Source organism: Procambarus clarkii, chromosome 44, assembly GCF_040958095.1.
Source record: "Procambarus clarkii isolate CNS0578487 chromosome 44, FALCON_Pclarkii_2.0, whole genome shotgun sequence".
Taxonomy (NCBI): Eukaryota; Metazoa; Arthropoda; class Malacostraca; order Decapoda; family Cambaridae; genus Procambarus; species Procambarus clarkii.
The window spans coordinates 10,864,773-10,883,205 of NC_091193.1; the positions used below are offsets into that span (position 1 = coordinate 10,864,773).

Consider the following 18,433-nt stretch of genomic DNA (forward strand, 5'->3'; position numbering starts at 1 on the left):
CTACGTTTGTTAAACTGATGTTAGAAACAGTTACCAATTTGATTCCTCATATATTGTCCTCGTTCGGAATCTATATATAAATTATCTTGATATATCTTACAATATAGTTCCTTCATCTTCTTTATGCTCCATCCCCCTCCAAGACTCCCCTACCCAACTATAATGCCACCCCTGCCACCCACCCCCACATGAGTGGGTGGCAGGGGGTGGCAGGGTGTCAGGATCGACACGAGGCACTCAATCATCGACCACTGTTACTGAAAACATTCCAATTAAATTGCTGGAGTAATCAGGTTCAGAATAATACACTATTTGGAGAGAATAAACTGTGCAACGAAAAAACAGCCTGGGCACAGAGGACAAAAAGTCGTGTCTGTCACACTTGATCGAGTTCTATATAAAAATGACAAAGATACGGCCGGAAAGTAATGACTGTATCTTCCCAAATTGTCATAAGTATTTGATACTGATCCTCACGAAAAGCTGGTGTACAAGATGAACGATCTCGGATGATTGGGAAGACACTAAAATGAGGAATGAAGTACCTGAAAGACAGAAGTCAGACACAGTCAAAGAGGTGATGTCAGGCTGGAGGGATGTGATTACTGAGGTCCCCTAAGGCACGGTCTTGGGACCTTTGCTGGTCTTACCATAGGGAGTGAGCTCCTACATGTCAGTGTTTGCAGATGACGCAAAGCTAATGAATACTGTAAACACTGGGGAGCCCTGTTGACAATTACAGGACTTGGCAAAGTTCAGGAGTGGGCAGACAAATGGCTGTTAGACTTCAAGGTCAACAAGTGTAAGGTAAAAAAGATGAGAGAGGAGACCAGAAGGCATCTGCACCATAACAGGAAGGCAACTACAAGAATCGAAAGAGATACAAATTTGGAAGTGGATTTAATTCCAACACAAACACAAGAGGCACACATCAACAGGGAACTGGAAAGCTAGCAAATATTAGAGCGCCATTTAAAATCATAAATAAGAACTCTTCGAAAGTAATCTTTGCGCCCTATTTAAGACCAATATTGGAATATGCAGCACTGGCCTGGAATCCGCTCCTTATTTTCACAAACAGAAAATTTATAAAAGTGCAGAGATTAGTAACAAGATTTGTGCCAGAACTAAGAGGATTAAACGAGGACGATAGGCTAAAGAATTAATTATCACAAGCCTAGAGGAGAGAAGAAACAGGGAGGTTATGATTACAACATACAAGATACTGGGGGAAAGAAAGTGGAAAATGACAACCTATTTAAACTGAGGGAAAGTACAACGAGAGGACATAGGTGGAAGCTGGAGTAGGAGAAATGTACAGAGACATTCGTACCCTGAACGTGCGGTCAAAAAATTAAATGCACTGAAAGAAGCAGTTATGGGAGCCACCTCCATCCATAAATTTATAGCCAGATTCGAAAAATATTTCGAAATTAAGAACACTTAAATTATAGCGCAAGAAGTACACCTGGGGTACTAGCGGGGGACATATAGTGCTAGACCTCACTCTTCTCCCGGTAGACACTGACAGGTAAGCATGGGTAGGTCAGTACTTCACTCCCTCACCCAAACACCCACTAGTATCACCTCCCTCCAACCCCTCCCCCCCACCTCCCTCCCTCCAACGCTTCCACCTCCCTCCCTCCAACGCTTCCCTCCCTCCAACTCCTCCCTCCCTTCACCCCCCCCCACCGTCACTACATCTCTGCCTGAAAAAAAAAATCCGTGTCGTGTTGAACTTTACTCAGTATTTATTATTGAAGAGCCAACCCCATCTTCTTGTTGCAGTTTCAGACCTTTTCCTGGAAATTATTTTTCATTTCGAAGAGATGCACACACACACACACACACACACACACACACACACACACACACACACACACACACACACACACACACACACACACACACACACACACTGACAAGCATTGTGTGTAGTGCTGGAGAAAGTAATCAGGCAGAGAATGGCGAGGCACCTGGAGAGGACCAACTTTCTAACTAAAGGGCAGCATGAATTTAGAAAGGGAAAGTATTACGGGACAAACATGATTGAGTTCCATGACAGTGTTACTAAAATAACAGTAAAAAGGTGGCTGGGTAGACCATATTTTCCTCAGACTGTCAAAAAAACCTTTTGACACTATTCCTCCAGAAAAGCTGGTATGCAAGATGGAGAAGCAGGCTATAAGGATGACTGGAAAAACTCTGAACAGGGAAAAGGGAGTACCTGCAGGACAGGCAACAAAGAGTCACAAGAGAGGAGGTTTCGAACTGGAGGATTGAAACAAGTGGAGTCCCACATGGCACGATCCTGAGACCAGCCAACAAATACCAGATTGCACTACGAGAACACGATGAAAGATACACTATACTGTCCCAGGCATCATGGAAGCATAGGAGATTCGTGAGCTGCCAGGAGCCTACTGGATTGGTCCATGGCAGCTTACGTGAGGGGCTTCACCTGCACCTCATCCTTGGCTATATAATACAATATATTATATATATATATATATATATATATATATATATATATATATATATATATATATATATATATATATATATATATATTTTCACAAGATAAATCCTTCATAAATTTTAATAGAGCCAATCAGTACATTACATGCCACGTATGTCATACCAGTTCTGATATATGCAACACGAGCATGGAATTCTAATCTCGTTAAACACAAAACAAAGCTGGAGAAGGTCCAGAGGTCTACCGCTAGACTAGTCCCAGAGTTGAGAGGCATGAATGCGAGGAGAGACTCAAAGAGACCTAAACCTTATATCACAGGACTATGGAACACCACTGGGGTGGGGAGATATGACCACTGGGGGAGTGTGAGGTTAGGTACATAGGACCCCTGGGGGTGAGGTTAGGTACACAGGACCACTGGGGGTGTGTGAGGTTAGGTACATAGGACCCCTGGGGGTGAGGTTAGGTACACAGGACCACTGGGGGTGTGTGAGGTTAGGTACATAGGACCCCTGGGGGTGAGGTTAGGTACACAGGACCACTGGGGGTGTGTGAGGTTAGGTACATAGGACCCCTGGGGGTGAGGTTAGGTACACAGGACCACTGGGGGAGTGTGAGGTTAGGTAGATAGGACCCCTGGGGGTGAGGTTAGGTACACAGGACCACTGGGGGTGTGTGAGGTTAGGTATATAGGACCCCTGGGGGTGTGTGAGGTTAGGTACACAGGACCACTGGGGGTGCGTGAGGTTGGGTCCGACTAGTGGCCTGGGGGTGGCAAGTGGCCATATATATCCTCGGTGCAAATTGAGACGCGGGACGGAGCCTCGTTTCCTCGTGTCACGACGCCGATATAAATTTCCGCTTCTGAATTATTAGAAGTTTTATAGCACAACGGCGGATGGCGACGAGCCATAATTAAATCAGCACCGTTACACCCTTCACCACGGCTCTGGCCGGCCCGGGTCAGAGGTCACGGTGCTCTCAGGCACACCACAACTAGCCACACGAAGCAAAACAAAAAATCTCGTTTACCTTCGCAAAATAAAACAGAATAGCCTCATCCTCCACCTCTGTTAATCTGATTATTTACTTGTAAAATTGGTAAATGAAATAAATTTCGACGTATAGACCCGCAGTTCCTTTCATGAATCGCATCGTACACGCCTTCCGACCCTCCGGCCAGTGGGCCAAAAAACTGGCCGAGCCACGCGAGTGATGCAATCACCCGTGACGTCACCACTTCGTCATCACCAGGGACCAGCGGGTGAAGTGGAGTCACCTGACCTGGGTACGTCCGCCCCGATGCCAGGAGTCGCTGGATGAGGTGACAGATTTTAATTTATTTACCCCATGTAGATGGGCAGTGGGAGAGCAATATTATATACGTATAATATATATATATATATATATATATATATATATATATATATATATATATATATATATATATATATATATGTCGTACCTAATAGCCAGAACGCACTTATCAGCCTACTATGCAAGGCCCGATTTGCCTAATAAGCCAAGTTTTCATGAATTAATATTTTTTCGACTACCTAACCTACCTAACCTAACGTAACCTAACTTTTTCTGCTATCTAACCGAACCTAACCTATAAAGATAGGTTAGGTTAGGTTAGGTAGGGTTGGTTAGGTTCGGTCATACATCTACGTTAATTTTAACTCCATTAAAAAAAATTGACCTCATACATAATGAAATGGGTAGCTTTATCATTTCATAAGAAAAAAATTAGAGAAAATATATTAATTAATGAAAACTTGGCTTATTAGGCAAATCGGGCCTTGCATAGTAGACTGATAAGTGCGTTCTGGCTACTAGGTACGACATATATATATATATATATATATATATATATATATATATATATATATATATATATATATATATATATATATATATATATATATCACTAAGAACTCTTTGACCAGGCCAGGATTCGAACCCATGCCGTCCAGGATCACCCCTAAACGTACACAGTACCGTGACCACCGCACCAATGATTCATGCAGCTTTCTCAGCTTGCAGCATATTTCAGCTTGCAGCATATATATATACCTTTGGTGCAAGTGTAGGGACCCATAGCCTCGGAGAAGAAAATAATGAGTACTCAGAGAAAACCTTGTGGATCCTCACTGAACACTTTGATATTTTCTTCCCCTACCACCCCTATTCTTTTAGTGTGTGTGTGTGTGTATATATATCTAACTTTATTTTAAAATTCCATTACACAAAAAGGGTTACAACATTGATTACATGCAAGGTACAAGACTACTTGTCACAAGTTGTAGAGCTCCTCCAGCTCCTCAGATGGCGGGCAGGAACCATGGATGCAGTGAACATTTCCTCTCTGGATCGCCACACTAAGGCGCTGAAAGAGAAAACTGGCGGCTCTTGGGTCTCTAGTTGTTTCAATTAGCTTGGACACCAGTTCCTTTAAAAAACTTGCAGCACTTTTACCCTAGGCACCAAGTGTCTCTGAGGCAATGGGGACAAAATTGTAGTGGCGATCAAGGTCTCCATATTTACGTGACATTGGCTGCTTCCCGGTGATTGGCAGCACCTCCAGCCTGTGCAGCACTGAAGTTAACATAGGTGTGGGCTAAGGTTGAAAAGCAGGTGTAATCCCACACCAACTCTTTACCATTCTTCCAGGGGTTCACCGTGATCCCGTCTGGGCGACCGACAGGCTCATCAGAGTTGCGGGGCATTAGGTAACGGGGCTCTCTCTCTGCTGGACAACCGGCCGTGGTAAGGCTTCTCTTGATAATGTTGTTAACCTCGCCGTGTCTTGCATGCCATCCTCCTGTCCTTTGGCAGAGAAGGCCATGCCGTCCGTACCTGTCGGCCTCTGCCTCGCCGCAAATGCACCTGTATTCGGTGTGGATTGGGGCAGCGAGGCGGAGCGCCACAGCAATTCGGAGGGCCTGCGGTGTGAGACGAGTGCCGGTTGCTGACATTGGGGTTGCAAATAGGAAGTCCCTGCATGGGGAGCTGCTACAGCTCTAAGTCGGGCAGTATCATGTGGTGTTGTCGCAGCTTCTAGTAATGTCGCAGCTTCTTGGTCGGCAATGGGGCGATCCCAGCTGGATTGCTTATGGGCTTCAAAAAGCAGTGGTTGGGGTGCTGGTCCTGCGAGAGAGACCATAAGGTGGTGCAGTCTGTAAAGCTGGGATCATGTATCCCTGCCTGTTGAACTAGGTGCTCTGTAAGGATTTCCTTCACCAAGTTGGCAGACCCCACTGAAGAGGACAGAAACGCTGGTACAGCAATTTGTGTTGCTGTGCGCACGCCGAGGCCCCCCGAGTCTGACAGGAAAGGAGGCCTGTTTCCACTGTGAGTCGCTGAAAGAAAGGTTGAGGGCTTTTTCTAGCATTGATTTCAGCAAGCTGTCGTACTCCTCTAATTTAATATTATGCTATTTAAATACTATTAAATATTATTAGAAAACTGATATATAATATAATATATATATATATGTCGTACCTAGTAGCCAGAACGCACTTCTCAGCCTACTATGCAAGGCCCGATTTGCCTAATAAGCCAAGTTTTCCTGAATTAATATATTTTCTCTAAATTTTTTCTTATGAAATGATAAAGCTACCCATTTCATTATGTATGAGGTCAATTTTTTTTTTATTGGAGTTGAAATTAACGTAGATATATGACCGAACCTAACCAACCCTACCTAACCTAACCTAACCTATCTTTATAGGTTAGGTTCGGTTAGGTAGCCGAAAAAGTTAGGTTAGGTTAGGTTAGGTAGGTTAGGTTGTCGAAAAATAATTAATTCATGAAAACTTGGCTTATTAGGCAAATCGGGCCTTGCATAGTAGGCTGAGAAGTGCGTTCTGGCTACTAGGTACGACATTATATATATATATATATATATATATATATATATATATATATATATATATATATATATATATATATATATATATATATATATATATATATATTTATTTTTTGTTTTACTTTTTCATATTTTACATGTATATAATTTCTTAACAATTTCCAAATACCCCAAAATTTTGACGGGAAGAGTTTTCTTGGAGCGATATTGAGTGTAAGTGTTCGGTGGTCGGCAACTGGGAAGTGTTCGGAAAGAAGCTAACCTGCAGTGTTCGGGTGTTCACTCACCGTGTAGTGTTCTGCGAGGCAGCTGTTATACTCTCTCTGGCGCGTATGTGTGTACTCACCTAGTTGTACTCACCTAGTTGTGGTTGCGGGGGTTGAGCTTTGGCTCTTTGGTCCCGCCTCTCAACTGTCAATCAACTGGTGTACAGATTCCTGAGCCAACTGGGCTCTATCATATCTACATTTAAAACTGTGTATGGAGTCAGCCTCCACCACATCACTGCCTAATGCATTCCATCCGTTAACTACTCTGACACTGAAAAAGTTCTTTCTAACGTCCCTATGGCTCATGTGGGTACTCTGTTTCCACCTGTGTCCCCTTGTTCGCGTCCCACCAGTGTTGAATAGTTCATCCTTGTTTACCCGGTCGATTCCTCTGAGGATTTTGTAGGTTGTGATCATGTTCTCCCTTTACTCTTCTGTCTTCCAGTGTCGTAAGGTGCATTTCCCGCAGTCTTTCCTCGTAACTCATGCCTGTTAGTTCTGGGACTAGTCTAGTGGCATACCTTTGAACCTTTTCCAGCTTCGCCTTGTGCTTGACAAAGTACGGGCTCCATGCTGGGGCCGCATACTCCACGATTGGTCTTACATATATGGTGTACAATGTGTGTGTGTGTGTGTGTGTGTGTGTGTGTGTGTGTGTGTGTGTGTGTGTGTGTGTGTGTGTGTGTGTGTGCGCGCGTTGGGACGTGAACGTATGGACTTGTACATGTGAATGAACATGTGCGTATGAATGGACGTGTCCAAATGAATGAACACGTCCAGTCACGTGCACAACGAATATTGAAGGAGAAAGGTGGAGAGGGTGTGGGAGGGGGGGAGGAAGGAAGGCATAAAGAGGACGCCGGACAAATATGGGAGTGATGGGGCAAGTGAAGAGAACAGGAGTAAAAAAGAGAGATGATAGAGGGGAGGTGGAAGAGATTAATGATCAATGTAATGATTATATCATTAGTTACCAGCAACGGTACCTGGCCGCCATGACTGAAAGCCTCCACCCAACACTCACCGCTGTGCCCTTCGCTACCCACTACAGCCCAGCGTCTCTTACGAACCATACAAGCTGAAGGAGAAAACTGCTGGAAAACAGCCGGTAGAACACCAGGAGAGAAGGAACGTTGTAACACATCACTAACACGGGTTCAGGGACGGTAACTCTTGCCTATAACAGGTTTAATAGAATTCTATAACCAGGAACACAAAATTTAGATAGGATAGGAAGGAAGGTAACTATCAGGGGAAAGCGCCTCCCCCACCACCTTACCCATTATGTGATTGGCATTCATTCCCATTATTCCCCCTATTTCTTCACGTTACTCAATAGAGCCTTACCTCTTTCACTTGTGTATTCAAGATAAATTGACAGCTTGTATATTCACGCAGTATCCTTCCTCGCGATAGCAGCCACGTAGTAAGGACTGACGATTTAAATGCGAGCACAGCACGCAGTATATCCTTTCACGACCAAAGATAACATTCACTTCAAAATAATCTACCATTTGTGGGCTATTCGTGCCCGTGCCACCTCTTGGGTGGCTTAATCTTCATCAATCTTGTATATTCATTCCTTACCTGAAGATGTTTCAGCGAGGGACAAAACTTTGAAGACTATACACAGCCTTCAATATTCATTAGAGTTTCTTTACCATGAATTTCGGTAACTTAATTGTTCTTCTTAATGCGAAAGTAAGAAAATAGACATAGAAAAACTTATACTATAAGATAGGTCATATTTAACCAATATATATATATATATATATATATATATATATATATATATATATATATATATATATATATATATATATATATATATATATATATAGGTAACAGTCTTTCTTTTAAACATATTTCGTTGAAAACGACAGAAAGTTTTAGATTTATGACAATAGAAGATTAGACATCAGTTAGATTTCTAGATTACCGCTGCATATCTAGACATATCTGGAAATCTAGACCAGCAATCAATAACCAGGTAATACACACAATTACACTCTACCCACTTCAAGACCCCGGGCCAGTGAAGAAGCTAGACCAAGTGACCCTGCAACAGGAGCGGAAGCAACCAGAAGAATATAAGCTGCCAACTTGTCACACTCTTATGTTGTTGTTGTTATAGATTCAGCTACTCGGAACAAGTTCCAAGTAGCACGGGCTATGGTGAGCCCGTAACTTACCTGGCACAGGAGCGGGGCAAGAAGCACGGGCTATGGTGAGCCTGCACACACTCTTAAATTAAAACCCCTTTAATACCCCATGTAATGTCATTCATCTATATGTCACCTAACCGTAAGGCGATATAACCAGTTGCTAACACAGCAGAATTTTGCAGAGGCTCAAAGCAGTCATAGAGCAACAAATGGAAACCATCTCAAGACTGACAAAGACTCATATCTTCACAGATGGATCAGTTGATCAAGAAAGAGGTTCTGCTGGTGCAGCAGTTTACACTACCAGCCATGAAGCTTACTGGAGCATGAATAGTGGGTGCTCAACATTGCAAACAGAATTATATGCCCTGAAGGAGGCCATAAATTATGCAACTGAGAATTATTTACTTGATGTCATTATTCATACTGACTCTAAATCTTCGCTCCAGGCATTGTTATCCAGCCAGCACAGAGATAATATACAACTCATCACAGAAATCCTACATATAGGAAAAGAAGCTCACAATTTAGGCTGTCAATCACCCTAAATTGGATACCAAGTCACATTAGTGTAGATGATAATGAAAAGGCAGACTCACTAGCAAAAACTGCCACTGCTCTACCTGTTGTACAGGTTAAAATACCTTCAAATTTCACAGATTAAGGAGCAAATCAAGAAGAAAATACTCCCAACTATCAAAAGGTCGCCACAGAGCCAAAGTAGCGGAAGGAAGGTCCACTGCGATGTGGTACAAAGAAACCACTGGGCGGCTGTTTCAAGGCTGGCAAAAAGATATGCAGAGACATTGCAGTAGCCATACTGTGACTTGGTTACAAGTGCTGCTGGGAGGTAATAAGCCCAATAGTTAAAATGAGTGTCATATCTGTGGAATAGAAGCAGAGGCGCCATTATTGCATTACTGGAATGTGAAGCAACTGAAGCCCTGCGCATCAAACTCAACATTAATCCAACGAGAGCAGCTGCATTAGATGCAAATTCCACAGCGACTTTAATGATTAAAAAAAACAGTTGAAGAATGGGACACACCAGTGAACATTCTGCATCTACATCTGCCACCAAGAAAAAGTTATTAAAACAAGAATAAAACCAGTGTGCTAAAACAGAAGCGAAAAAGAAACAGGGAAAAAGGAGGAAACCCCACCTCCATTTAAAAACTTTGACCCAAATATCAAACAAACAAGATTATCGCAAATTATCGCAACCGAACTCAATTATGGGCTCACAGCACAACCTGTCCTCTTAAAAAGAACGTTGCTTTTGGCCGTTTGCCCGTATGGCCGAATATGGACGTAATTTGAAAATGAAAAAAAAATGAATATAAATTTGGGATTTTTTTTTTCAACAACAGTAAGTTAAGGGTCCTTTGATAGGTTAGGTGGGCAGGAAATTCTCATAAAGTTTCAAAACGGTATGAAAAACGTTAATGGAAAGAATCCTCTTCTAACCTTGCCGAGTAAGACGGACGACTCAAACAGAAAACGGAACAGTACGTCACTTTTGTGAGTCGATTTCATTTCAAATTACATCTAAATCTGGCCATAGCGTTCATATGAGCGAAAAGTGACGTTATTTTTAAGAGGACGGGTTGCACTATAGCCCGCGCTCCATGGACATATCGGTCAGAGTATCTAAATCTAAAACAACAACAACAACAGAATTTATCTTTGAGAATGTGAGGTGAACCAATACGAAAATCATCACTAGGCGTCAGACCCAAACAAAAGTACAAATGAACTTTGCAGAGTTAATTTTTAATCTTCCTGCTTCAGTGAAGAAAAACAAGGAATATCGAGAAGATTCGTGCTAGAATCATAAATCTAAAACTTTCTGTCGTTTTCAACAAAATATAATATATATATATATATATATATATATATATATATATATGTATATATATATATGTCGTACCTAGTAGCCAGAACTCACTTTTCAGCCTACAATGCAAGGCCCGATTTGCCTAATAAGCCAAGTTTTTATGAATTAATATATTTTCTCTAATTTTTTTCTTATGAAATGATAAAGCAACCCATTTCATTATGTAAGAGGTCAATTTTTTTTTATTGGAGTTAAAATTAACGTAGATATATGACCGAACCTAACCAACCCTACCTAACCTAACCTAACCTATCTTTATAGGTTAGGTTCGGTTAGGTAGCCGAAAAAGTTAGGTTAGGTTAGGTTAGGTAGGTTAGGTAGTCGAAAAGCAATTAATTCATGAAAACTTGGCTTATTAGGCAAATCGGGCCTTGCATAGTAGGCTCAGAAGTGAGTTCTGGCTACTAGGTACGACATATATATATATATATATATATATATCTATTAGATATCTATTAGATATATATAGATATCTAATATCTATATATATCTATATATCTATATATATATATATATATATATATATATATATATATATATTAGATCAAAGGTACAATTTCGTTCCAATAGGGTCTGAGACCCTAGGCCCATGGGGTGAGAGTGCAAGAAGGTTTCTTAAGGATCTTGGTTCCAAGCTCATTGACACCACAAGAGACCCTAGAGCAGCAAGTTTTCTCTTTCAGCGCCTCAGTGTCGCGATCCAGAGGGGAAATGCCCGCTGCATCCTCGGTTCCTGCCCGGCGTCGGAGGAGTTCGAGGAAATCTACAGCCTCTAGGAAGCGAACTTTTTCTTGTGTCCTCTTAATGTTCATTTTTTGTATGAAATCAGATATGTAACTGTATAACCTTGCATAATAAAGTGTACATCATAATAAAAAAAAAAGGGGGTGGTAGGAGAAGTGAACACTCTTTCGCATTCAGAGTTAAATGTCAAGTTTTTCCCTGAGTGCTCTGTGTTCCCTTCTCTGAGGCTGTGGGTCCCTATAATTACACCAGTGGTGGTACCCCCCTATATATATATATATATATATATATATATATATATATATATATATATATATATATATATATATTTTTTTTTTTTAACCTAGAAGGGGTACCACCTCTGGTGCAAGTGTAGGGACCCATAGCCTCGGAGAAGAAAATAAAGAGTACTCAGAGAAGACCTTGTGGATCCTCACTGAACACCTTGATATTTTCTTCTCCTACCACCCCTATTCTTTTCGTATGTGTGTATATTTATCTAACTTTATTTGAAAATGTCATTACACAAAAAATGTTACAATATTGATTACATGCAGGGTACAAGACTGCTTGTCACAAGTTGAACAGCTCCTCCAGCTGTATATATATATATATATATATATATATATATATATATATATATATATATATATATATATATATATATATATATATATATATATATATATATATATTATATATATATATATATATTTATTTATATTATATTTTGTTCAAAATGACAAAGTTTTAGATCAGAGCAGTTTTTAGGCTTGGGCAGTTCATACCCTTCACGGGATGGTTCTTCTCCTTCCCGTCCACGGCGGTCTCCGGGGTTGGAGTCCCTGTACCTTTTTTCACCAACTTCGAGGTCAACCCCGGAGCTCACAGTTCCTGCGACGGCGCTGGAACCAATCGTATTGGCGTTTGCCTTTCCATTGGAGACGTTCGGCACCGTGAAGAGGGGGGACCTGCTGCCTGGGTAACAGCTTCTCCTCCATATCAACCTACGAAGTTTTACGTCCTGGTGAGGCCACTCCTGACCAACAACCAGAGCGTCACACTATAGTCTCCTGAGACTGATGGATGCCTACTATATTACATTATATATATATATATATATATATATATATATATATATATATATATATATATATATACATATATATATATATATATATATATATATATATATATATATATATATATATATATATATGCGAACAAGCCTGAATGGTCCCCAGGACTATATGCGAATGAAAACTCACACCCCAGAAGTGACTCGAACCCATACTCCCAGAAGCAACGCAACTGGTAACTACAGGGCGCCTTAATTTTGACGGCCGTGATGGTCAAGCGGATTAAGGCGCCCTGTAGTTACCAGTTGCGTTGCTTCTGGGAGTATGGGTTCGAGTCACTTCTGGGGTGTGAGTTTTCATTCATATATATATATATATATATATATATATATATATATATATATATATATATATATATATGTGTGTGTGTGTGTAAATTTCTCCTTCTTCCATCCCTAATACATGTTATCCTCCTCCTTGTAGCAGTGTGGCAATATCCGGTTTTTCCAAGACCTTTCACACCCAAGACATAACACCTTATGCTAATGATGTGAGGGGGGGGGGGGAGAGCCGAGGGGCCCTCTTCACACTTGCCCAGATATACACGTGTTTAATAAGGAAAACTTTACTGTGAGCGTTGAGGCGAGTCTACATGTTACTGTCCTTCTCACCCAACACCCCCAAATACTGACTCCTCTCACACACACATTACACCTCCTCTCATATCACCCAACTTTGCACAATAACACCCACACACACACACCCACACCCACACACACACACACACACACACACACACACACACACACACACACACACACACACACACTCATTCACAGCACGCTCCGCTCCGTGATACTCACACTGTTCCATACATAGAACCATAATATAATAATGATAAGAAACAATGACGTCTATTTTATGCCTTTCCTCTGATAATTCCCTCCCTTCCTACCGTCAGAACCACTTTGACAATCTAACAGGAAGTGATTGACGCAGCAGTTATGTAAGTTGATCCCAGATGGATGTAAACCCCAGGGATTACCCGACACAGGGCGCCGAGCGACCTGCTGTGCTCCTCCAAATATCCAATGATGGGTTATATTTTTGCATATGACTGATTCCATTATGCAGTGGTCACCTTGCGGGAGAAGACTCGATCACTCACAAGAGTGACATCGCGCTCTATACCTGTCGAGTACAGGTCTTTCTGTCAAATGGTCTGAAACTGGAATCTCCGTTGGTAAAACAGAGGAAAATCTAATTAATTTCTGTATAGCCAAACGCAGCTCCGGCCGTAATACGCAGTTCCAGTCCCAGCCAAACTGGCGATTGTTACGTACCTCCTTAAGGGGTCCCCGTTACTCGTCCGGTTTTTGTGAGGATTGTTACCATAACTGTCATGCCGAAGCTGAGCGTTGAGTTATCCGCTTCGTTACGTAGAAGCTGTGGAGATAGAAGAAGAGACAGCTGCTCTTCCTCTTTACCTTCAGTTGCTGCGGAGCGGCAAGTCCCGACAAGCAGGGACGCGCGGCCACGCCCCTACGACAGCAGTACAAGCATAAGGATAAATGCAACGGCATATAGCGTCTGTTGGGCCACACGCGACAGCTCCTGAATACAGTGATCCAGACTCGTCAATATGTGTGGCCAGTGATTGCTTAAAACAGTCAAGAGAGAACTACGGGCTCACCATACCCCGTGCTACTTGGAACTTTTTGTTCCAGGTAGCGAATCTTTAACAACAACAACAACAACAACTTAAAACAGTCCAGCGATCACACATCTGTTATGTTACCCCGGTAATTTGGTTCATAAATCTTTTAAACGTTATTTCCAATCCGAATATATCAAATCCAGATCGTTTCTGAATCTAAAACTTATGCACCTGACATCCATTGTTTCGCGTTCTAATTTGTGATGATGTTAAATAAATTCTCGATTAAATATACGATTTCTTCAATTAATGTATTCTATCATGTCACTCCTAACTCTTCGTCTTAATTTACCTTCGAGAGAAGGTAAATTAAGCTATATTAATCTCTCCCTATAAAGAAGGTTACTAATTCCCGGAACTTTGTTATCTTTCTCGCTATCTGATGAAGTGAATTTATGTCCATTCTATGGTACAATATCAGCAAAAGAGCTTTTTTTCTAACTTATGAGGCAGAATCTTGGAGGAGATTTATTCATTTTATATTCATCGTCGATAATATTGATTCAACGTCGATAATATTGATTCAGCGTCGATAATATTGATTCAGCGTCGATAATATTGATATGTTGATTCAATGTTATTCGACTATACTTAGCCCACTGGGAGAGCGGACGTGAGGGAGGGAGAATGGGGGGGAGAGAGAGAGAGAGAGAGAGAGAGAGAGAGAGAGAGAGAGAGAGAGAGAGAGAGAGAGAGAGAGAGAGAGAGAGAGAGAGAGAGAGAGAGAGAGAGAGAGAGACGGACAGAGACCCGGGCACCACCGGCGACCCTCTCTAGTAAAAAAATATATAAGCAAAAATATAAATTTAAAATAAAAATATAATTTTAAGAATATATTTTTGTCAAAAATATATGAATTACGCGAAATAATATATAATAACAACTGATCTATAAATTATCAAGCAAATTGATTACAAAAAAATCAATTAATAATTTAAATTGATTTAAAAAAAATCAATTTCATTTGGAACTAATAACATCCAGGTCAATGTCCCGCCCAATTACAAGACTCTTCCCCCTCCCCTCCCACCCCATCGTGGGCGTGTGGGCGTGAGGGTTCCCCCCCACCCCCACACACCCCTCCCCCGACATCTTCATCGTGGGCGTGTGGGCGTGAGGGTTCCCCCCACCCCCACACACCCCTCCCCCGACATCTTCATCGTGGGCGTGTGGGCGGGCTGGTTCGATCTTATGGGTGTGAATCTGTCATATCTAGGGCGGGATATATATACCACGGCCACAAACTGGTTCCTGTCGAGGAGTTCACGTCATGGTTGGCTGGCTCTTGAAGGTGCTGGATGAGGTGGAGGAGATGCAAGAGAAGGAGGAGGAGGATTAGGTGATGCAGAAGGACAAGGAGGGTGGATGAAGAGAAATTAAGAAAGAACTGAATGATAAAAACGTCGAAGCTGAGGATAAAGATGAAGATAGGAATAAGGAGGAAAGGGAGGAGCAAAAGGAAAGGGAAAATGTAGATAACGAGGATGAGAAAGATAAGGATAACGAGGTAGATAAAGAGAAGATGGAGGACAAAGAGATGATAAATGGTTGGATGATAGGGTTAGACTCAGACTCAGTTACTGTAGAGGGTGTAGTCTCCTTCACTGTAGAGGGTGTAGACTCCTTCACTGTAGAGGGTGTAGTCTCCCTCACTGTAGAGGGTGTAGACTCCTTCACTGTAGAGGGTGTAGTCTCCCTCACTGTAGAGGGTGTAGACTCCTTCACTGTAGAGGGTGTAGACTCCCTCACTGTAGAGGGTGTAGACTCCCTCACTGTAGAGGGTGTAGTCTCCCTCACTGTAGAGGGTGTAGTCTCCCTCACTGTAGAGGGTGTAGACTCCTTCACTGTAGAGGGTGTAGTCTCCCTCACTGTAGAGGGTGTAGACTCCTTCACTGTAGAGGGTGTAGACTCCTTCACTGTAGAGGGTGTAGACTCCTTCACTGTAGAGGGTGTAGACTCCCTCACTGTAGAGGGTGTAGACTCCTTCACTGTAGAGGGTATAGACTCCTTCACTGTAGAGGGCGTAGACTCCCTCACTGTAGAGGGTGTAGACTCCCTCACTGTAGAGGGTGTAGACTCCTTCACTGTAGAGGGTGTAGACTCCCTCACTGTAGAGGGTGTAGACTCCCTCACTGTAGAGGGTGTAGACTCCTTCACTGTAGAGGGTGTAGTCTCCCTCACTGTAGAGGGTGTAGACTCCTTCACTGTAGAGGGTGTAGACTCCTTCACTGTAGAGGGTGTAGACTCCTTCACTGTAGAGGGTGTAGACTCCTTCACTGTAGAGGGTGTAGACTCCTTCACTGTAGAGGGTGTAGACTCCCTCACTGTAGAGGGTGTAGACTCCTTCACTGTAGAGGGTATAGACTCCTTCACTGTAGAGGGTGTAGACTCCTTCACTGTAGAGGGTGTAGACTCCTTCACTGTAGAGGGTGTAGACTCCTTCACTGTAGAGGGTGTAGACTCCCTCACTGTAGAGGGCGTAGACTCCCTCACTGTAGAGGGTGTAGACTCCCTCACTGTAGAGGGTGTAGACTCCTTCACTGTAGAGGGTGTAGTCTCCCTCACTGTAGAGGGTGTAGACTCCTTCACTGTAGAGGGTGTAGACTCCCTCACTGTAGAGGGTGTAGACTCCTTCACTGTAGAGGGTGTAGACTCCCTCACATCATAGAGCATCACCTTCATGATCTTCTGATGAGGAATGTGGAAGGATTATGACTGGTTGATGGTCAATGGATGGAGGTTTGATGGATAGTTTATGCTCTATGGATGACGATTGATAGTGGAGAGGAAATGGTTCTTTTTCCCCCCATTTTCCTTATTTTAATTTCTCGAGCTGGGAACTTTCTGTTCAACGATACCCCCCCCCATTTTTTTGTGCCCATTACAGTTGTTCGAGCGTGCCAGTTTTTGCGCGCTGAGATGTCACCGTAACAAACTCGGCTGTTGTTGTGAAGACGCAAAAGGCATCATACCTCATTATCGATAAGATCCACCGAGGCTGCAGGTTAACGTTCCCGGGCTCATAACAATCACCCTATTCACCTATTGAAACACAGAGCTTTATACGGCCGAGGGAAGCAGAAGCGAGAGGCTTCCTCTCGCTTCTAATATATAAAAAAAACAAAAAAGTGAACACTGAAGAAACGCAGACTTAACATCAATTAGAAGAGCACCAGACGTGATCCCTGATTCATTTATGTGTGGATGGTACCCAATTGTTAACAGCAGCAAAACTACCCTCCCCAAGAGACTAGTACAAAGCAGTCGCAACAGTGGTTGCCAGGATCGGGTTGAGCTACCATTACCTGGGTGGCGAGGTGTAATAGAATTGATCCAGAGAGGTTGATTGATTGATGAAGATTAAGCCACCCAAAAGGTGGCACGGGCATGAATAGCCCGTAAGTGGTAATAGCCCTTTTGAGCCTTTACCAGTATCAAGAGTTGATACTGGAGATCTGTGGAGGTGCGACTGCACCCTGCGTGACGGGAGATGTCTCCCGTGCCAGAGAGGTCAATAGGGGGTATATGTATATATATACACCGAGACGTCCATTCCGTGCTTGGCGTATATAAAGATATATACACTAAGAGAGTTTACTTTGGTCTTGGATTATAACCACGACTAGTAATTACTTGCTGGTTGGTCAGTAAGTTCGCAAAAAGGTTGTTGTGAGGGCCGAGGGGGGGAAGTGGGGAGTGGGGGAAGGGATGGAATATGGTAGAGTGGGGGAATACTTCCTATTTCATCCTTGCTTCCCAATCATCCCTACCTCCCCTCCTATCTTACTTCTCTTTCTGACCTCCCTCCTTCATGCTCCCTCACTCTCTCCTCACCGCCTTCCCTCATTTCTCATCCTGAAACAATACACATGGGGCAATGAACCGCGGTTATCCTTGTAGAATCAGGTGAATACAATAAGAGAGAGAGAGAGAGAGAGAGAGAGAGAGAGAGAGAGAGAGAGAGAGAGAGAGAGAGAGAGAGAGAGAGAGAGAGAGAGAGAGAGAGAGAGAGAGAGAGAGATTTACTAAGTACAGTAGATATTTTTTAAATAGGCCAGGAAAACGCAAATCATTGTTTACTTGCCAGCCAGGCAGGAAGGTCGTGTTCCCCAGACCCCTTCACCCTCGCCTGGGACGGGTGTGGGTCACTCAGTTCACCATTGTTAAAAGTATTAATAATAACAAAAAATAGAGGAATATTGGGACAGT

At 42.6% G+C, this 18,433-nt stretch overlaps 1 protein-coding gene across 1 annotated transcript; it reads right to left on the reverse strand.

Annotated features, from left to right (window-relative positions):
• Positions 1–15,797: 15,797 nt before the first annotated feature.
• On the reverse strand, positions 15,798–17,201 carry LOC138350120 (uncharacterized). The gene is made up of 2 exons (XM_069300418.1): positions 17,197–17,201; positions 15,798–16,860 (listed from the first exon to the last, which is right to left on the reverse strand). The coding sequence occupies exons 1-2, from the start codon at positions 17,199–17,201 to the stop codon at positions 15,798–15,800; spliced, it is 1,068 nt and encodes a 355-aa protein (XP_069156519.1).
• Between the last annotated feature and the right edge of the window lie 1,232 nt (positions 17,202–18,433).